The sequence below is a fragment of the Carcharhinus amblyrhynchos genome, chromosome 27 (genome assembly GCF_965287045.1).
Source record: "Carcharhinus amblyrhynchos chromosome 27, sCarAmb.v2.hapA, whole genome shotgun sequence".
NCBI classification, from domain to species: Eukaryota; Metazoa; Chordata; class Chondrichthyes; order Carcharhiniformes; family Carcharhinidae; genus Carcharhinus; species Carcharhinus amblyrhynchos.
Window position 1 is genome coordinate 34,895,799 of NC_137350.1, and position 23,092 is coordinate 34,918,890.

The following is a 23,092-nucleotide window of genomic DNA, read 5'->3' on the forward strand; positions in this document are numbered from 1 at the left end:
CAGATATCAAGAAGAGATTTACTAAAATGGTGGCTAGGTTGATGACTTCAGTCACACAGAGAGATTGAATTGGTTCACCTTCGGGCAGGGCAAGTTAAGGGGAGACTTGGTAGAGGGTTTAAATAATCCTTTACAATCTTCCAGATCTATAAAAACCCAAACAAGACTAGACAAGTGGAATTATAAGCACAAAAAAAGGATCAACTTGAAGTGATCAATCTTGGTCAGTAAAGATGGGATTCTAATGCATTATATAATTGGAGTTCATATGAACGAGGGGGGATCTCATAGAGACTTATAAAATTCTAACAGGAATAGACAGGGTAGATGCAGGGAGGATATTCCTGATGGAGGGGAAGTCCAGAACGAGGGATCACAGTCTGAAGATTCGGGGTAGATCATTTCGGACAGAGGTGCAGAGACATTTCTTCACCCAAAGAGTGGTGAGCCTGTGGAATTCATTACCACAGGAAGTAGTTGATGCCAAAACGTTGAATGTGTTCAAGAGGCTGCTGGATATAGCACCTGGGGTGAATGGGATCAAAGGTCATGGGGAAAAAGCAGGATTAGGCTACTGAGTGGGATGATCAGTCATGATCGTAATGAATGGCAGAGCAGGCTCAAAGGGCCAAATGGCCTCCCCCTGGTCCTATCATCAATGTTTCTATAATTTGGGGAAGAGTATATAGAAAGGATACATTCAGAGCATTAAAAACAATTGATATCGTGAAGACCTTCAAACAACGACACAGTGGTTAGCACTGTTGCCTTACAGCGCCAAGGACTTGGGTTCAATTCTGGTCTTAGGTGACTGTCGGTGTAGAATTTGCACATTCTCCCCACATTTGTGTGGGTTTCCTCCCACAGTACAAAGATGTGTGGGTTAGGTTGATTGGCCATGCTAAGTTGCCCCTTAGGGTCAGGCAGATTAGCAGAGTAACTACATGGGGTTAAGGGGAGAGGCCCTGGGTGGGATTGTCATTGATGCAAGCGCAATGGGCCGAATGGCCTCCTTCTGCACTTTAGGTACTCTATGATCCTATGAATGGTGGTCAATCCAGCTGACAATCACAAAAGCTAAGAACCCATATGAGTTTTATTAGTGGATCTCTTGATAAGGCAGTAGAATAAAAACCCACTGGTGATGGTTTAAAGTTTTGGAGGCCAGTGGTGTGAGGTGGAGTTGGTTGTTACTGATAGTGACACCTCGAACCAAAGGTTGACACGCTGTCTGTGCGTGTGCACATGGCTGCTCACCTCGATGCATCTCAGGCTCGACATTGTATTGCGGAACACCATTCGAGTTCCTTCGTTCACCAGCAGCTGCAGAGGTTCCTTTGCTCTTCTCAAATTCTTCATGGTATTTAATCTGATTTTGGGAAAAAAGTAGAAAAATAATGATTACACGTTAAAATCGCGGTTCAAGATTTAAAGTTTGTTTATTAGTCACAAGTAAGGCTTACGTTAACACTGCAATGAAGTTACTGTGAAATTCCTCCAGTCGCCACACTCTGGTGCCTGTTCGGGTCAGCTCATCTTTCAGAATGTGGGAGGAAACCCACACAGACATGGGGAGAATGTGCAAACAGTAACCCAAGCCAGGAATCGAACCTGGATTCCTGGCGCTGCAACACAGCAGTGCTAACCACTGTGCCACCGTGCCACCCACCATGCTTCCGATATACGATCAATTCCAGTGTCCACTCCACTCCAGTGTCAAAGGATCTGAATGCTCATTAATCAATGAATGGAAGCAATACGACAGGAAAGACTAAGCAGAGTCATGGTTCTTAACTTTAACAAAAGGGAAGGGTGTGGGTTAACCCAGGAGATCTTCAGAATTGTTAAAGGTTTTGATCAGAAAGTAGTGAAAACATTCCATTTGTGGAGGAGACCAGGATTCAGACTGATAAGACAGTCAAATATAAATTCGATAAGGAATTATTTACCTAGAGCATGGTGAGAATATGGAATTTACCACAAACAGGAGATCAGTATTAATGCACTTAAGGGGATGAGGTGATCTTGCGGTGCAGTAGGTTAGTGTCACTGCCTCTGAGCGTGAAGCTGTGAATTCAGATCCCACACCCAGGACTTGATGTCTAAGAAAGGAGTGTTCATAACATGGCTAAGCAGGTTGAACATCAACCTGCAGGTCCATCCAATACACGCCAGTAGCAGGCGATAAGTGTGGGAAGAATCCTGGTCAGCCACTTAGAATCATAGAATTTCTATAGTGCAGAAGGTGGCCATTCAGCCCATCAAGCTTACACTGACAACAATCCCACCCTGGCCCTATTCCCATTATGTCAAATATTTACTCTACCAATCCCCTGGCACTACGGGGCAATTTACCATCCCATCCACCCAACTTGTCCATCTTTGGATTGTGGGGGGGAACCGGAGCACCCGGAAGAAACCCACTCAGATACAAAGAGAATGTGCAGACTCCACACACACAGTAATCCAAGCCCGGAATCGAACCCAGGTCCCTGGCGCTACAAGGCAGCAATGCTAACCACTGTGCCACCATGCCGCCCTCGATGAAAAGATATCTGAGCCTCTACCATCACTATCCATAGCTCCAGGCTATAACACGAGACTAAAAGTAACTCAGACACCCCGAGTGAATTGTAACACCATCAGCGTGAAGGGAAGCCACTTTGATACGTGAGGGTGGAAGGAATAGAAGAATAATGATAGAGGAAGAGAGGTGTGAGTAGTTTTCTGTAGAACATGGACATAAACTAAGACCGATTGGGCAGAATGGTCTTGTTTCTGGGCAGTAAGCTCTACACAAACATCAGCCATTAGAAATGTGGGATTCTGGAAAATTCCATTTCAGGCAAGTTAATGGAAATGGTGACAACCAACAGAAAATGCTGGAAAATCTCAGCAGGTCTGACAGCATCTGTGAGGAGAGAATAGAGCCAACATTTCAAGTCTAGATGACCCTTTGTCAGAGCTGAGAGCAAAGAGAATCAGCGGAGGTTTACACTATGAAGATTATACGATGAGGAATTTATCTCCAGGACATACAACACTCCTCAGACTGCTGTTCTCGCCACATCCTGAGATCCACGCTCAATGCCACGCGCCACCATATGCCGATATGCCTCTCCAGCAACACCATCCTCATAGTATAAATCTTTGCTGATTTTCTTTGTTCTTAGCTCTGATGAAGGGTCATTTAGACTCAAAACATTGGCCCTATTCTCTCCCCACAGATGCTGTCAGATCTGCTGAGATTTTCCAGCATTTTCTGTTTTTGTTTTCAGATTCGAGCATCCGCAGTATTTTGCTTTTATCTTAGTGGAAGTGGTAACCTTGTGGTTATGTTACTGGAGTAAGAATCCCTAGACAGCAACTGGGGAACTTAAATTCAATTACTTAATAAATCACTTATGGTGACCAATGGATAATCACTTATATCCTTTTGGGAAGGAAATCTATCACCCTTCCCCACACTGATTCCAGATTTATAGCAACGTGGTTGCCTTCTTCAATGGTCCAACAAGCCATTCAGTTATATTCAAAGTAGCGTCTCGTCACCACCTTCTGAAGGACATTAAATGCTGACCTTGCCAGCAATAGCCACACACGCCTTGACTGAATGGAAACCTTCCTGAATGTGCTTTTCCACTCCTTTCCACGTGGTGGTGCTCTCAAGTAGAATAAATTAATGCCGGGCCAAATTCTCAGGACATCCATCGTTTCCATAGAAACACTTCAAAGGCAAACGCAGACCCATTCAACTAAACTTCAGTGTGTCTACACCCTGATGTTAACACACATGCTCAGACAACACACACTGCAGTACTGGGGCTTCTTTCAACAAGCGTGCATAACACTGTGATACAGGCTCAGTGACAATCGTATACAAGTTGGCTGGTCAGGAAAGCAATTCCAATTGTAAAAATACCAATTTTTCCGGTGGTTAAATAATAAAGACAGAGCAGAAGTCATGAGGTTACATTGTGGCTTTACTTGAAGCAATTTTTTTAAAGTGACATCTCATCCTTTTGGCTAAGATGCTGACGAGATCAAGCCTTGGAGGAGCTGCAATGCTTACTCCAATCAGCTTGGATCATATAGATCAAACCCAAAACCGGAGGTGGTGAGCAAGTCTCACTTGCTGAGACTTTGAATTGGACTTTGATTGGATATATAAACAAAAAAATTTGTAGATTTGTATTGCAATCATTAAGAGATAACACTGCAAGATCATTGGAAAAGGAAGATATTGTGTAACCCTCATGCCTGTTGTACATTCCTTTAGCTTGAAGCTGACCTGCATCCTAACTCTATATGAGTTATAAGGAGAGGCTGAATAGTCTAGGACATTTTTCTCTGGAGTGTAGGAGGCTGAAGGGTGACCTTATAGAGGTCTATTAAATAATGAGGGGCATAGACAAGGTAGATAGTCAATATCTTTTCCCAAAGGTAGGGAAGTCTAAAACTAGAGAGCATAGGTTTAAGATGACAGGGGAGAGATACAAGTGTCTAGAGGGGCAATTTTTTCACACAGAGGGTGGTTAATGTCTGGAACAAGCTGCCAGAGGTAGTAGTAGAGATGGATACAATTTTGTCTTTTAAAAAGCATTTAGATAGTTACATGGGTACGATGGGTATAGAGGGGTATGGGCCAAATGCGGCCAATTGGGATTAGTTTAGGAGTTTTGAAAAAAAGGGTGGTATAGGCAAGTTGGGACAAAGGGCCTGTTTCCATACTGTAAACCTCTATCTAATATTTATTCTGTAATCTCGCTGATCAAAAATCTATCAATCTCAATCTTGAAGTTTTCAATCAATGTCTGGCCTCAACAGCATTTGGGGAAATTTCCATTCGGAAATGTTTCTTGATATCACCTCTGAATAACTTAGCACTAATTTTAAGATGGTAAGCCTTTGCCCACAAGGTTATCTCTGTCCATTTGAGAGACATAGCTCGAGGCCTCCATGAACTCCTGGAACCTGCAGAGTTCAGTTGCACTCCATCATCCAACCAGCAGGGGGAGGCAGAGAAACAACACCGTACAAAGAAAGCCCTGTAAAACCTCTACCATTTTTTTTTAGTCAAGTAAGAGGAATAAATCAAGTGGCCTCCTTTTTTCTTGCCCTCTTTCCTACATCCCACCTCCTACCATTCGCCGTGCAACCAATGGCACAAGGAATTTAGCTAACCTGAACTGTGTATCATGGCCACAGTTCCAGACTAGCATTTTTAACAGATTAGACTGAAACTAAAAGCATACTCAGCTGTCATCCCATTACTTGCTTCCCAGACATGCAATTCCTCACACATTCTTCTCCAGCGTAGTCACTTCACAGAGAGAGGCTCCTTTCCAGAATCTCAAACAACCTATTCTTCATCCCTAAATCTTAAATGAGCATCGCAGTCATTGGAATCATAGAGGTTTACAGCATGGAAAGAGGCCCTTTCAGCCCAACTTGTCAATTAAAACCCTGAAGCTCGTCCCAATTACCCACATTTGGCCCATATCCCTCTACCTCTGCTCCATCACTTCAACCAAGGTGACCAAATTCTGATGCGAGTGGCAACTCAGTGGTAGCACATTCACACCCCAAGCTAAAAAGGTTCCAGGTTCAGTTCCCATCCCAGAGACTTGAACACAAAATCCATGCTGACTGACACTCCAGTGTACATGCCTTCATTCATATCACATGTTAAACGCGCGGACCCTCTGTCCAGTTTCCCAGGTGTACTTTAAGGGGAGGCTTCCTACTTGTCCTCAGTAATATCTTTCAACAGCAACAAAAGCTTACACTTACAGAGAGTATCCCAAATGCAGTAAAGCGCTTCAATCGAATTGGATCATGTAGTTCAAACGCCCAAGATGGGGAGTGGGAAGCCTGTTTCGTCAGCTTGGATCTGGAATGTCTCACTTGCTGAGACTTTGAATTGGACTTTGATTGGGTTGAATTGGAAATAAACAAAAAAAAAAACGCTCCAAGATGCTTCATGGGAGCATTCTCAGGCAAAATCCAACTCCGAGCCTCCTAACAAGAAATCTGGACCAACAAGTAAAACTTACTCTAAGAGGTAGGTTTTAAAGAGTGAAGAGGTGGGGTGGCACGGTAGCACAGTGGTTAGCACTGCTGCTTCACAGCTCCAGGGACCTGAGTTCAATTCCTGGCTTGGGTTACTGTCTGTGTGGAGTTTGCACATTCTCCTCGTGTCTGCATGGGTTTCCTCCCACAGTCCAAAGATGTGCGGGTTAGGTTGATTGGCCATGCTATAATTCCCTTAGTGTCCTGAGACACGTAGGTTAGAGGGATTAGTGGGTAAAATATTTAGGGATATGGGGGTAGGGCCTGGGTGGGATTTGGGTGGTGCAGACTCGATGGGCTGAATGGTCTCTTTCTATACTGTAGGGTTTCTATGATTCTATGAGGTGGAGAGGGTTAGAGGGGGAACTCCAGACCTGAAGCATGAGGGCTATGGGTGTCACGATGGCACAGTGGTTAGCACTGCTGCCTCACAACACCAGGGATCTGGGTTTGATTCCAGCCTCGGGTGACTGTATGGAGTTTGCACGTTGTGTCCACATGGGCTTCCTCCGGGTTCTTCCCACATTCACATAGATGTGGGGGTTACGTTGATTTTCCTTGCTCAATTGTCCCTTAGTGTCAGAGAGGTGAGTTTGTGGGGTTTCAGAGATACAACCTGGATGGGATTGTCATCAGTGCAGGCTCGATGGGCTGAATGGGGCCTCTTCCTGTACGGAAGTGATTCTATAATTCTATTAAGGAGATTAAAATTGAGGATGTGCAAGAGACAGAGAGGAGAGCAGAGAGCTCATAGGGTTGTAGAGCTAGAGAGGAGTCCAGAGGAAGGGGAGGGGCAAGGCCATGGTGGGCGCTTGAAAACAGTTGAGGTATTGTTGGACCAAGAACCAATGTAGATCCGTGAACACTGGGTGATGGGTAAATGAGGCTTAGTGCATGTTAGGATGAGGGAAGTGGAGTTTTAGATAACTCAACTTCATAGCCAGTGGAAAATGGCAGGATACCTAGGAAAACATCGGAACGGTCAAGATTAAAGGTGGCAAAGACATGGGGAGGGTTTCAGCAGCAGATGCAGCTCAGAATTGGACAATAATGTTAGAATACAAAAACAAAAAATGCTGGAAAATCTTAGCAGGTCAGACAGCACCGGTGGAGAGAGAATAGAATCAATGATAGACATGGAAGTAAGTGGTCTTAGCGAAGGAGAGCATCTCTCTCGATCAGCATTACTGCAAAAGATTATCTGGTCATTACCATTCTGCTGTTAGTGGGAGATTGCTGTGCACAAAGTGACTGCCATGTTTTCGTGCTGCAATAGTGACTACATTTTTCAAATTAATTCATTGGTTGTGCAGAATTTTGGGATGTCCCAAGGGTGACAAATGATGTTGCACAACTGCAAGTTCCTTTCTCTTTCAGTCCTGGGCCATCTGGAGGCTTTGGGACCTCCTTACCTCAGGATCCTGAAGTTGTGCCAGCACAGGCCTGGCAGAGAGCAGCATAATAATTTAAACAGAGAGGGACTGCAGAACTCTCAGGTGCAGAGGGATCTGGGCGTCCTAGGTACATGAATCAGGAAAGTTCAGTGCGTAAGTGATTAGGAAGGTAAACGGAATGTTGTCGTTTATTGCAAAGTGGAGTGGAATATAAAAGCAGGAATGTTCTGTTAAGTTGTACAGGGTCATTGGATATTTTTAAGACGTTAGATTGACTTCCTCATTAGTCAAAGGGTACAGGGGGTTGACGGGAAGTAAAAAGCCACAATCAGATCAGCCAATATCTTATCAAATGATGAGTGTGCACAAGAGGCTTAATGGCCAATTCATGCTCCAAATTCTTATGCTTGTGTGTACTTTTGCCCCCCACCCAACCCTAACCCTCCCTCTCCCATTCCCCACCCCTCCCCTCATCTCCCAACCCTCCCTCTCTCCAGAAAAACCACAGGATGTGAGGCTGAGAGACATGCAATTAGAAAACGCAATTTTGCCAGTTTAAATGAACATTTCCCCCCTTTCCTCATTGGAAGAGGGGTTTCTTCAAGGGAGTGCTGGTAACACAAATCCAGCACATGGCACATTTCAGCACAAAACATTACTGTCTGAATTCTGTGCACCCTCCCCACCCATAGACCAAACAGTCTAAACGGCAAGCTCAACATGACTGGAGATTTTAAAAATAACACAGCACACATTGTGTGGGTTAGCAGACTACGGACGCAAGCTCACATGAGTTGTATTCTTACATTTTTAGAAATTAGTCACTGCAGAAAAAAACCCATAAAAGGTATTCTCATGCACACATTTTTTTTTGTAAAGGAGGGTCACAGGAAGCCACATGAAAACGTTTTGATTTGCATCACTACTGTTAACCCACAGGTTGCAAACTGGAGATGATCCATTTTACAACCAACCACGTCCCGTCCTCAACAATAGTTCAAAGAAATGTTTTAAAAAAGCATCTCTGCAAAATAGCTCTTCCACCGCTTGGACTAGGTAACAATGGGTAGAGATTTAGGACCCAACAATAGATAGGGATATCAGAGGGGGCAGCCAAAAGCACAGTTTAGGCTCCCTATTTGCACATAGAATTTTGTTACATAGAAACTGGAAGCAGGAATAGGCCATTTGGCCCTTCAAACCTGCTCTGACATTTTGATCATGGCTGATCATCAAACACAATATCCTCATCCCTCCTTTCCCCCTTAATCCTTTTAGTCACAAATTTCTTCCAGAAATCTAACAATATTTTGGCCTCAAAACTCCTTTCTGTGGCAGTGAATTCCACACATCCACCACCCTCTAGGTGAAGAAATTTATCTTCGCTTCAGTTCTAAAAGATTTACCCCTTATCCTCTAACTGTGACCCCTGGTTCTGGACTCCCTCACCATCGGGAACATTCTTTCTGAATCTACTCTGTCTAACCCTGTTAGAATTTTATAAGTTTCGATGAGAACTTCTCTCACTCTTCTAAACTCCAGTGAATGTAATCCTAACTGACCTAGTCTCTCCTCATATGATAGACCTGTCACTCCAGGAACCAGCCTGGTAAACCTTCGCTGTACTCTCTCTATAGCAGGGACATCCTTCCTCAGATAAGGACACCAAAACTGCACACGATATTCAAGGTGTGCCCTCACCAAAGCCCTATACAATTGCAGTAAAACATCCCTGTACTCAAACCCCTCACTTTGAAGGCCAAAATGCCATTTGCTTTCTTTATTGCCTACAATATTTGCACATTTGCTTTCAGTGACTGATGCACGAGGATACCAAAGTCTCGCTGAATATCTACCTCTCTCAATATACACCCATTCAAGTAATAATCTGTCTGCCTATTATTGCTACTAAACTGGGTAACCTCACATTTATCCACATTATACTGCATCTGCCATGCAGATGCCCACACACTCAGCCTATCCAAATCACGCTGAAGCATCTCGGCATCTTCCTCCACTTCCTAGTTTACATCCAATCATGTAAATAATCTGTCTTCCTATTATTACTACCATTGTTGTGTGGAGAGTTAGGGAACCAAGGCAGGCAAATAGGAGTTGGAAAACTTCAGCCATGCTCCTGCTGAGTGTAGAGAAACAAGCTCAAGGAGCTGGAAGGTCTCCTCTTGTTACTATGTTGATGGTTGAAGGCTAGATGAGAAGGACAGTTGGTGTCCTTTCATTCCATCTGGAGTAACTGGGCAATTTGTGCTGTTAATATATTACTCTCAAAAAGTGATCAGATACTTTCTTTTTAACTAAGATGGTACAGTGGTTAGCACTGTTGCCTCACAACACATTCAAATCCCACCTCGGGTGACTGTCTGTGTGGAGTTTGCACATTCTCCCCATGTCTGCATGGGTTTCCTCCAGGTGTTCCAGTTTCCTCCCACACTCCAAAGGTGTGCAAGTTAGGTGGAATGACTCGACTGCCCTTTAGTGTCCCAAAGTGTGTAGGATAAGTGGAGTAGCAGATTAAATACCTGGGGTTACTGGGATAGGGCCTGGGTGCGATGATCTGTCAGAGAGTCAGTGCAGACTCGATGGGCTGAATAGCCTCCTTCTGGATGGTGGAAGTTCTGTGGCAGACACCATTTAGGCATCTGTTCTCATCTGGTAGCAACAGAAGCGTTGGTTTGTGGTGTCTGATTGGGCTGAAATGTGAGTAATGGGTGTGATATGTCTGGAACCTGCTGACACATAAGGGACCTGTGGCCCAACATGATTCAGCAAAAGGCTAAGAGGGAGAAGGGAGGGAAAGGCAAATCCTCCAAAGCACTTGACAGTTTGATCTGTTTTGATTAAGAATCACAGCTTATAAAAGCATAAATTGTATATCCTGAAGGCAGCAGCAGATGGGAAAAAGATCCAGTCCCAGACAACTGTTTGAATTGGAGATAAAGAACTCGAAAAGTGTTATTCCCAGGGCACACCAGAAGGCTCTACAAATATCTTCTGGAAACTACCAGAATATTCTCAGTCAGTCCTCTATTACAACTCAGCGATTTTCAAGTTGTCTAACAGTAATTTGACTATCATCACATTAAACTGACTCAATTTCAGGGGTAATAGACCATCCCAAACACGTCATTTAAAAAATAATTATTGAATGGTATGAGTCACTCAGAAAATTAAAGCACTCCAGAATCTTTCATCCTGTATTTCTGTGCACTAAAACAACCAGTTCGAACCATTGGCTGGAAAATCATTTTGAAAGGTTACCTGTGTACGTGATAAGGGGAGGTGATGGCCTAGTGGTATTATCACTAGATTATTAATCCAGAAACTCAGCTAATGTACTGGGGAACCTGGGTTCGAATCTCGCCATGGCAGACGGTGGAATTTTAATTCAATAAAAGAAAATAGCTGGAATTAAGAATCTACTGATGACCATGAAACCATTGTCGATTGTCAGAAAAACCCATCTGGTTCACTAATGTCCTTTCAGGGGAGGAAATCTGCCATCCTTACCTGGTCTGGCTTACATGTGAATCCAGAGCCACAGCAATGTGGTTGACTCCCAACTGCCTTCCAAGGGCAACTAGGGATGGGCAATAAATACTGGCCAGCCAGTGAGTGGGCGGCAGGGGGTGGCACAGTGGTTAACACTGCTGCCTCACAGCTCCAGGGACCTGGGTTTGATTCCCGGCTTGAGCCATTGTCTGTGTGGAACTCGCACATTCTCCCCATGTCTGCATGAGTTTCCTCCGGGTGCTCTGGTTTCCTCCCACAGTCCAAAGATGTGCAGGTTAGGTTGATTGGCCATGATAAATTGCCCATAGTGTCCCAGGATGTGTAGGTTGGAGGGATTAGTGGGGTAAATGTGTGGAGTTATGGGGACAGGGCCTGGGGTGGGATTGTTGGCGGTGCAGACTTGATGGACTGATTGGCCTCTTTCTGAACTGTAGGGTTTCTATTCTATGATCTATGATGTCCATGTCCCACGAATTAATAAAAAAGAATAAAATATAACACCATTAACCGTGGCACTGTCACTTCCGAGTCCCCCTCCAGGGACTGAGCATGTAATTCAGGTTTACACTCCCCAGTGCAACACTGACAGAGTGAAAGAACCCACAGCAGTATTTGAAGAAGAACATGGGAGTTCCCCAATCATCTGTCCTTCACCCAACACATAATGCAAATAATCTGGTTACTTATTGCTGTGGGAGGAGTTTTGATTCATTGCTGTTGGAGAGAGATTGATGTGTGCAAATTGGTTGCCACATTTCACACATCACAACAAAGACTACACTTCATACTTAATCAGTTGTGAAGTGCTTTGGAATGTGTTGAGGTTGAAAAAGTTGTTACATAAATGTAGGTCTTTCATATAGTTGTGCACTGCAAGCACAGTGGTTAGATTGCTGTTTCACAGCACCAGGGACCAGGGTTCAATTCTGGCCTTGGGTAACTGTCCGAGTGCAGAGTCTGCACCTTCTCCCCACATCTGTGGGTTTCCTCTGGGTGCTCAAGTTTCCTCCCGCAGTCCAAAGATGTGCGGGTTAGGAAGATTAGCCACGTTCAATTGCCCCTTAGTGTCACAGGGATTAGCTGGGTAAATATGTGGGCTTATGGGGATAGGGGCTGGGTGGGATTGTTGTCTATGCAGGCTCATTGGGCCGAATGGCTTCTTTCCGCACTGTAGGGATCCTATGATTCTATGGAACTGGTCGTGTGGATTCCATTAAAGAATTAACTCAATGAGGGAGTTTCAGAGAGGTGGAAAGGGGTGGTTGCCAATGGTGGAGAAGGGAACATGCTGTCCCTCATCCTCAGCCAATAGGAGAGCTCAAGATAAGGCTTGAATGAGAGATCCGGAGAGATCGCTCACCTTTGATTGCCAAGGCAGACATTTCTAAATGCAATGTGTGACAGTTGAATAATTTTTAAAATGTAATATGGAAGGAATATGTTGATGGGGAAGAAAATTAAATGCTCGAGTTACACTTGAACAATCACATCCAATGAAGATAGGGCCTTGAACCAGTGAATATTTTAGGCAATTGTGTGAAACTAAAAATGTAAGAGCAAGGGATGTCTGATGATGAGTGGTTCCGATGCAAGCTCAGTGGCCGAAACATTGACTCTACTTCTCTCTCCGCAGACGCTGCCAGACCTGCTGAGTCTTTCCAACATTTTCTGGTTTGATTCCCGGGAACATAACTTTGGAATAAAGTCAAACGAGCACGCACTACTAAGGCTTCCAAAAAGGAAGAAGAGACAATCTCCAATGATTAAAGGATTGAAAGACAACACTGATCTCGCCAGGCAGAATAATTCCAATTTGGGATTGTTTCAATCATTCAACAACTTCTAGGCGAGAAAAAAAAGACTATCGGGGCAGCCAGGAGCTGGAGAATTTTCACAAGTCAAGACATGTGAAAATCTATAAACATTGAATCCCTCCAACACCAACGCTCAGTAGCAGCAGTGTGTACTATCTACAAGATGCACTGCAGCAATTCACCAAAGATCCTTGGACAGTATCTTCCAAACCCACAACCACTTTCATCTAAAAGGACAAGGGCAGCAGATGCACGGGATCACCACCACCTGCAAGTTCCCCTCCAAGCCACTCACCATCCCGACTTGGAAATATATCACCGTTCCTTCGCAGTCGCTGGGTCAAAATCCTGGAATTCCCTCCCCAGTGGCATCGAGAGTCAACCCACGGCACATAGATTGTGGTGATTCAAAAAGGCAGCTCACCTTCTCAAGGGCGAGTAAGAATGAGCAATAACTGCTGGCCTAGCCAGTGACACCCATGTCCCACGAATGAATGAATAAAAAAGTGTCTCTCAAGTTAGTAGAAACGATAGTGTTAGTTTGTCCAAGTAACTAAGCAAAGCAAATCCTAGAGTTTGGTAAATTGGAAGTATTTGAATTAATACCTATATGTTGCGCAGCACAGGAGGGGGTTATTGGCTCATCATGCCACCTCTTTAAAAAGAACTATCAGTTAATTCCACTTTCCTACTCTCTGACAATAGCCCTACAAATTATTCCCTTTCTAGTATATATTCAGGTTTCCTTTCGAAAATGAGAATTAAATCTGGAACAAATATTCATTTAAAGCAATGCATTCTAGATCAGAACTTGCTGAGTTAAAAAAAAAAATTCTTATCCCCGCATGTAATTTATCTCAAATCTATGTCATCTGGTTACAAAACCCATCTGCCAAGGGAAACAAACTTCCTTGTTCCAAAGAGAAAAGCTTTCATTGTACGTTTAATCCAGCTGGGAGCTAACCATTATGGAAAGCTTCATGAACCCAAAGATCAGGAGAACAGCAGACCCTGTGCGGGGGGCAGGGAAAACAGAAGTGTTAAGGGATTGATTTTGAGGTGTTATCAAAAGCAGGCTGAATGCAGGCAGGTGAAGCATCTGGAGGAGGGGGTTCCAGGTGACTGTAACAAATGGGCAAAGAGTTTCCACCAGAGAGCAAGGAGCAACCCATTATTAGGGTTCCAAAGGGAAAAAGTCAGGCTGGTGGTGATTCCCGAGGTCAGGAGGACCATGGAGGGATTAAAAAGCAAGAACACTGACCTTCAATGGGGCCAAAGTGTATTATCAGCATCACAAGAAGGCTTACACTAACACTGCAGTTAGTGTGAAAACCCCCAGTGAAGCCAGTCCAGTGAAGCTCGGGAAAAAACAAGCGCTTTGGGAAGGTCAGAGCACCACTATAACTTGCAAAGGATTGTCATAGAGTTGGGGGGGTATTTCCCATCCCGCCCACCTTGGGAATTGTAGTGGGGGAGGAGCCATGCAAATTTCCATTGACCTGTCTGGTTTTAGGGCGGGCATAGCCAGAAAATTCCACCCATAGAATGTTACAGCACAGAAAGAGGCCCTTCAGCCCATTGTACCTGCGCCAGCCATCAAGCACCTATCTGTTCTAATCCCATTTTCCAGTACTGGAAAGCATCAGAGATAAACGGTGAACTCGAGGTGACTAACACGTGGATATATTATGTAGATAAATGGTGGCATTCCAGAAATACCGTGCAGATCAACATTGCCCGCATTAAGTGAGAATAAAGCATTCATTCATTCACAGTTTCTCTAGATTGGGCGGCATAGCACGGTGGCACAGTGGTTAGCACTGCTGCTTCACAGCGCCAGGGACCCGGGTTCGATTCCCAGCTTGAGTCACTTCTGTGTGGAGACTGCACATTCTCACCATATCTGCATGGGTTTCCTCCCACATTCTAAAAGATGCGCTGGTTAGGTGCATTGACCCGAACAGGCACCGGACTGTGGCGACTTGGGGAATTTCACAGTAACTTCATTGCAGTGTTAACGCAAGCCTTACTTGTGACTAATAAACTTTACTTTAGATTGGAGACCATTTACCAGTGAACTAATCTGCCCAAGCATCCAAGGTCCCAAGCCAACGGTTAATCTTTCAGCCGCTCAGCAGGTCAACTGCAACCATGACAACACAAACGTAAATCAGATCTGTCAGTTGCTACACCAACCTGGGGAGAAAAGGGACATTCCTGAAAAAATAGTCAAACAAAGAAATGGAATTGGATTTGGCATCCACTGGACAAGCAGGACCTTTGCAACAGTGAGGAAGTGACAACAAAAAAGCAATAACGCTGCCAGCAATCCACATCCAGTTTGAACAAAGAAAGTGCCAGCTGGAAAGTCAGGGAGCCAAAAGATATTGGCACCGTCCCCTCCGTTTAGTAAAGTACATATGGTATGCTCGTCATATTTGGGCCAATCTTGCAACAGGTCCGGTTTTAACTGTGCATAAAAGAATGCGAGAATGGTGCCTTGCTTCATAATTTGGCATTCAATGAAACTTAATATTTTCCAGATAAAAGCAAAATACTGTGAAAGCTGGAATCTGAAACAAAAAACAGAAAATGCTGGAAATCTCAGCCGCAGTGGAAAGAGAATAGATGTGAAGATGCCGGTGTTGGACTGAGGTAAACACAGTAAGAAGTCTCACAACACCGGGTTAAAGTCCAACTGGTTTATTTGGTAGCACAAGCCACTAGATTTCGGAGCGCTGCCCCTTCATCAGGTAAATGGGAGTTCGGAACTCCCTGATGAAGGAGCAGCGTTCCAAAAGCTAGTGGCTTGTGCTATCAAATAAACCTGTTGGACTCTAACCTGGTGTTGTGAGGCTCCTTACTGAGTGAGAATAGAGACAATGTTTTGAGTCTGGATGACCTGTCCTGTTAGCTCTGTTCTCTCTCCACCGAGAGACCCGGGAAGGATCATCCACTCTAGAAATGTTGGCTCTATTCTCTCTCTACATATGCTGTCAGACCTGCTGAGATTTTCCAGCATTTTCTGCTTTTGCTTAATATTTTCCAGATTGGACTTGTCTCATTTTATGGCTTCTAACTAAAAAAAAAGCTAATTATGAGGGACATAGATAAGGTGAATGGTCGGAAGCTTTTTCCCCAGGGCAGAAATGACCATCACAGGGGGACAAAAGTTCAGGTAAGGGGAGGAAGGTTCAGTAGAGATATGCGGGGGAAATGATTTTACACAGAGGGTGGTAGGGGCCTGGAATGCACTGCCAACTGAGGCAGTTGAGGCAGATATGTTAGCAACATTTAAGACTTACCCGGAGAGGCACATGAACAGGCGGATTACAGAGGGGTGCAGGCTGTTGGTCTAGATAGGACAACATGATTGGCGCAGGCTTGATGGGCTGAAGGGCCTGTTCCTGTGCTATACCGTTCTTTGTTCAAATATTCTCATGTCCACCCTCCCTGTCTGTAAACTTAGTCCAAAATTCTACCTCCTGTATCCTAACTCACAGCAAGTCCTTGCCGCCTTGCACACACTGACCTACACTGGCCCCCAATCCAGCACTAAACCAATTTAAAATTTCTTGGCCTAGCTTTCAACTCCCTCCATGGTCTCACCACTCCCCATCTCCTCCACCTCTCCGAAATCTCCATGCTTCTCCAATTCTGGCCTCTTGCGCATCCTCCCTTCACTGGAGCCCAGGTCCCCGCTATCCACACCACAAGCTCTGGAATTCCCTCGCTAAACCTTTCCGCCTCTCTATCTCTCCCTCTCTATTTAAGATGCTTCTTAAAAACCCACTTCTCCTGTTCCAATATCTCCAGATGTAGCCAGGTGTCAAATTTGGTTGGAAGAAGCTCTTGCAGGTGCAAGAGTATTAGTTACCCCAGGTCTAGGCAAACGTTTAGCTTTGTGTCCCATCCTTTTTCCTGACGGAAGAAGGTGGGAGAGAGAATGTCCAGGGTGCATGGGGTCCTTAATCTTCAAAGATGAATATTTTGCAGTGGCAGGAATAGAGATTCTGCACTCATAGTTAGATTTATTTGACATGAGAAAGGAGAGTACGATGATTCTGATTGTAGGTTCTCAGTGTTGTACACTTTTAACACAACATACATTGGAATAAATATGTGTGTAATATGGCTCATATGATCTAACAATGGTTACAGATGCGTGGTTACAAAACATTCTTTCTGGTTGTATCACAGTTTGGTATGGGCTCCTGCTCTGCCCAAGACCTCAAAGAACTATAAAAGGTGGTGTATATAGCCCAATCCATCACGCAAACCAGCCTCCCATCTATTGACTCTGTCTACATTTCCCGCTGCTTCAGCAAAGCAGCCAGCATAATAAAGGACTCCTCACACCCCGGACATTCTCTCTTCCACCTTCTTCCATCAGGAAGAAGATACAAAAGTCTGAGGACACGTACCAATCAACTCAAGAACAGCTTTTTCCCTGCTGCTGTCAGACTTTTGAATGGACTTACCTTGCATTAAGTTGATCTTTCTCTACACTCTAGCTATGACTGTAACACTACATTCTGCACTCTCTTCTTTCCTTCTCTATGAACAGTATGTTTTATCAGTATAGCGCACAAGAAACAATACTTTTCACTGTATGTTAATACATGTGACAATAATGAATCAAATCAAACCAAAACCTATGCATCCCAGGACACAAAGGGGCAATTGAGCATCTAACCCCGCACATCTTTGGACTCTGGGCAGAAACTGGAGCACCCGGAGGAAACCCACGTGGGGAGAATATGCAAACTTTACACAGAAGGTGATAACTTCATACAGACCATCAAGTAGACTCGATTAAATTATGTTCTTTAATATTATCCACAGTTTCAAATGAGCCGTGTAGTTGTACAAATTTTTGCAGTTATCTGATAAACAGGATGAGGAATGTCATTTGAAATTCTAGGAAGACTGCAGCGTAAATACCAAAGACTATCTGTGTGTGGATGTGGATCTTGCAGTCTCACAGCTCAAACCTGGTTGTTTACTCTTGTAGATTCATGAGAAGTTCATTCAGGTTTTTGATGCCACAACCCACTCCACCCCCATCAAATTTTGCCGCTTTTGGTGATGGCCTAGTCTGCTGAGTGGTTGCAGCGGCCCGGAGCTCCTACGCGGTGACTTAGAACATTTCACTTTGTTCAAGGCATTGTACAAATGTTTGTTTTTAAGTTTATGTATTAGTGTCACAAGTAGGCTTACATTAACACTGCAATGAAGTTGCTGTGAAAATCCCCTAGTCACCACACTCCGGCGCCTGCTCGGGTACACAGAGAGAATTTAGCATGGCCAATGCACCGAACCAGCACGTCTTTCAGACTGTGGAAGGAAACTGGAGCAACCGGACGAAACCCAGACAGACACGTTTAAAGTTTATTTATTTATTAGTCACAAGTAAGGCTTACGTTAACACTGCAATGAAATTCCCCTAGTCGCCACACTCTGGCGCTTGTTCAGGTCAATGTACGTAACCAGCACGTCTTTCAGATTATGGGAGGAAACCGGAGCACCCGGAGGAAACACATGCAGATACAAGGAGAACATGCAAACTCCACCCAGACTGTGACCTAAAGCTGGGAAATGAACCCAGGTCCCCGGTGCTGTGAGGCAGCAGTGCTAACCACTGTGCCGCCCTAAGTTGTTGTGTTAAATTGTTCTCCAATAAAAGATACAACAAAAGCAGAAACAATAACTCAGTAGATAAATGGGCTGAATGTTGTGATTCCAAACCCGGAGTACAAGTGTGTGTCTGTGCCTGTGCATGCATTGATATTGGCCGAGGGACAGAACTGCTCTTGGCGGTAACATCCTTCCAATCCATCAACACTCATTGTTGGGATCCGTGCAAAGAATTTAATAAGCAGTCAGGGGTGGGGCTGCTATTGCACAGGGAACTGTACCTCAGCTGAAATGCAACCCCAGGCTGAGGGACAGTGTGGGTGAGGTGGGAGTGAAACAGAAGATTAGATTGTGTGGTAGAGTATTAATGCTTTGTATCACAGTTACTGTCATCAATTATCCACCATTTCAAAGCTTCTAAACGTGGAGAGTGTCAAATCATTAGAGGAAAGCAAATGTTTACTTTGTAAATGACACTGAGGTATTTATTACTCTTAAAAAGCCAGCTCTTAACACCTACACTACATGGTCCATAACAGTTTAAGGCAACAGCTCATTTCTGCCTTCTCTAGGGCAATTAGGGATGGGCAATAAATGTTGACCTATCTAGTGATGCCCACAACCCCTAGAACTAATAATAAAGAGGCACTGGGTGATCAGGTCAGAAACGTTTCAATGTTGACTGCAGCTTAACGACAGGAAGGGGAAAAAAAATTCCTCTCGATTCATTCTGCTTCCCATTGCCCAGCTCTTTCAGTTTTGGCTGAAGGAATCAGCTGCCAACATCAGTCTTAAAGCATCGATTGTGATGGACTTTTGATTCACTGCATGACACAGTACGCAGCTGTCATTGTGTAGCGTGGCCCCCATCTCATCAGCATTCCCTAGATTCAAATCCCAAGCAAACACGTTTTTTAAGAAAACAACAGGCAGCTGTTCTTGTTGAGTAACTTGTGCTGCACTTTGCCAGTCAACTGGGAAAACTGTGGATGATCCGAGGCAGCATTCAACTCCCAATGCTCAGCAGAGAGAGGCCCAATCTGTCTCTCAGGCAGAAGCAACCAACCTCTAGGGCGCTATTGCAATGTAGAGCAGGGCAGTTCTTCTCAATGTCTTGGCCAATATTCACCCCTAACCCACTGACTGCCTGGCTCCTCATTCATTGCTTGCTTTATGGGATCTAGCCCTGCAGAAGTTGGCTGCAGCATTTCCTGAACCTACTACAGTCAGCACACTTCATAAAGTAGCTGCAAAGTGCATGAACGGCACTATGTAAACGCAAGTTATTTTTCCTTTGGGCTTATCGCTTGCACTGCCCAACCCAGGTGCAGAAAGCGAACCTCATTGGCAGCTAGTTTGTCTCCAAGTGGCAGACACAGACCCCAAAGCACGAAGCCTGGGTGGAGATCCACAAGCTAGGATGAGGCAGAAAGTTAGCAGTGTACCACAGGCCGATGGGTAGTGGTCTTTATGGATCAGAAAGGTTCAGGTTCTACAACTCAGAGGGCTATCTGACCTCAGATAGATAGAGAGCCAATACACTGCTATTGGCTGCAATTACCATGGAAACACTTCTTCTAGCAACAGAAAGGGCTTCTGGTCAGGAAAAGAACCAAGTTGCATTTCCACAGTTCCTCTCCCAACTTCATCTTTACAGCCAATGAGGGGATCTGAAGCATCGTCATTGTAGGAAACTCAACAGCCAATTTAGGCACAGTACGATCCCACAAATGGGCGATGTGATGATGGCTAGATAATCTGTTTCTCGTGATGTCAGCTGAGTGTTAAATATTGGACCATACCTGCCTCTCTTTAAACTAGCGCTGTGGGATCCTCACTGTTCACCCAAGGGGGTCAGATAGGGCCTTGCTTTCACATCTCATCAAGGTGACAGCACCTCAGGCAGTGACGCACTGCTCGAGGACTGCACTGGGATGTCAAAAAGACTCGAGCGCACGTACGAAGCATGAAAACAATTTCAGGCTCAGCAGCGAAGCCCAACAGGGTTGAATAGCTTGCCGTCATTCAGCATTTAAAGAATGGTCGCTCAGATGAGGTACCCATGGGCTCTGAGAAGCCATGTAACGGGGGCACTGAAGGGGTAATAAGTCTGACAGACCCTCAGGGCTTTGGCTACTGTGTTAGCAACATGCCAGGAACCTGGAGCATCCTCAACTCCCGCAGCCTTCAGCAGAAAGTAGACGACAGAAACTCCCCGATGAATATCGTAAAATACAATATTGATAAATCACATTTAAGAATCCAAGCCAGATGGGACTGCTGCCCAAGAGGTAAATCCCCAACTAATAATTAAATGCCTGGGCCATATTGTGTTAAGTTGGCCTGTTCACTTGTACCAGATTCATCATTAATCTTTCACAGCTTGCAATTGCCAATATCTCTAGCAATCATTAAATTTGCCAGTTCCGCAGAAAGACAGATTCTGAGATCTAACAGACTGATCCAGCAGACAGCACAGCAGGGAGTGCAGAGCAGACACCACATCACCACTGCCACACATCGCTTTCCTATCAAGATTTCTCTCGAGGCTTCAACAATAATTACACATCAGACTGAATTAAAACATATCACCGCCGTTCCTCAGGCTGAAAACAGCCAATCATATAATTCCTACGGTGCAGAAGGAGGCCATTTGGCCCATCAAGTCTGCACAAACCACAATCCCACCCAGGCCCTATCCCCATAACCCCATGCATTTACTCTAGCTAGTCTCCCTGATACTAAGGGGTAATTTAGCATGACCAATCCCCCTAACCTACATATCTTCGGGCTGTAGGAGGAAACCAGTGCACCCGGACATGGGGAGAATGTGCAAAACTCCACACAGAGAGTGACCCAAGACTGGAATTGAATCAGGATCCCTGGCCCTGTGAGTCAGCAGTGCTAACCACAGTGCCACCACGCCGCCCAATCTTGCATGCTTGCAGTTTGCTTGGTCAGTTTTGTACTTTGTGTTCTGGGATTAGCTATCACTGAATGTTTTACTTCTTGTTACAAACTCCCTCACTATCAAATCCAAGTTGATATATGTGGGATTCTCTTGCAGTAACTTAGGAAAGGCACTGGAGGTAAGTGATGTAACAGATCATGGATAACTCAATTCTGACCCCTCAACAGTGAAATTAGTTTAGCTCAATTGGATGCATGGCGCTGAGAGATTCTTTGTCTTGGCTAAATGACAGACAGATTTGTATTTATATAGTACCTTTCTCAAATTCAACACGTTCCACATTAACCGTTGACAATTTAATCAAGTATTTTTGGAAGTGGAGGCACCATTGTGACAGCAGCCAATTTGTATACACAAATAGCAACAAAATATGTGATCAAAACATCTGTTTTAGTAATTTTAGTTGCGGGATGAATGTTGGCCAGGACACTGGGGAGCATTCATGAGTTCTTGGAAATAGTACAGCGGAACCAGCGGAAATGGTTGATAGGGCCTTGATTTAACATCTCATCCAAAGATAGCACTTCATACAGTGCAGCGCTCCCTCAGTACTAACACTGGGAGTCCCAATCTAGATTCTGTGCACAAATCTTTGCAGTGAGATTCAAACCTACAGCCTTTGACTCTGGGCTGGAAATGTCACCAACCGTGTCAAAAATGATCTCTCATGAGAAAGTGTCTGGATGCCAGCGAAGATAGCTCCAGGCCCAAACATGCAAGCTTACCAAGGCCTCCTTGCAAATTTCCTTGAGCTCCAACCTGTCCAAAGTTCAGCAATCTATCGCTTAAATTCATAACAAGTCTTGCTCACCAATCACCCTCGCCCTCACTATCCTGCAAACTCTGATGCATTAAATGCAAAACCTTTGTTCCAATTTCAAATTTCTTCATGACCTACCTCTCCTTCTGCGCTAAGTGCTCTAACTCTGGGCTTCTGTACATTAGTCCCCATTGTCCATGGCAGTGAAGCCACCAGTCACTTCAGCCCCACTGTCTGGAATACACTCCCTAAACCATTCACAACTTCCACCACTAATTTTGAAATCCTATGTTTCAGTGACTGTTGTGTGGGCGTAAGTTACAGAACAACATCGCTTAAAGAAGTACTTGTAGTCTTCAGTAAGTTGACAGCATGTCTTTATTAACTACTTGTAACTACACACCATCAAGGGTACAGGTATGCAACTATCTCCACATCTAGGTCTTTCCACATTCCTGCTCAACATCATTCCTGGCTCAGCGTCATGTCTTCTTACAAGACTATGTAGGCGGTACTGTACGCTGTCCCACATTAACCCTGCACTCTCTCTCATTCCTTCTCTATGAATGGTATGCTTTGTCTGTATAGTGCACAAGAAACAATACTTTTCACTGTATATTGATACATGTGACAATAATAAATCAAAATCAAATTAACCCTGTATGTGCCAGTCCATTATACTACAGTGAATACATTTCATTGCCCACAAAACACTTCGGGATATTTTGAGCTGATGAAAGGTTCAAGTTTATCATTTCCTTTACTCACAATCCCTGCTTTTAGTCAAACTTTGTCATCCTTCCTAATCCTTCACTCATTTCTATTCTCCAACTTTCTCTAATGCAAATCGCATCACACCCCTGCTATACAAAATGCAAGCCTCAATCTCCATAGTCTGCGCACTTGCCAACAT

At 44.4% G+C, this 23,092-nt stretch overlaps 1 protein-coding gene across 1 annotated transcript in view; it reads right to left on the reverse strand.

The window, feature by feature from the left end:
• lasp1 (LIM and SH3 protein 1) overlaps positions 1-23,092 on the reverse strand; it is a 164,061-nt gene that overhangs the window by 7,276 nt on the left and 133,693 nt on the right. Inside the window, exon 5 of the mRNA XM_080213485.1 lies at positions 1,258-1,369. Within this exon, the coding sequence (XP_080069611.1) occupies positions 1,258-1,369 (112 nt within the window). The remainder of the gene's footprint in view (positions 1-1,257; positions 1,370-23,092) is intronic.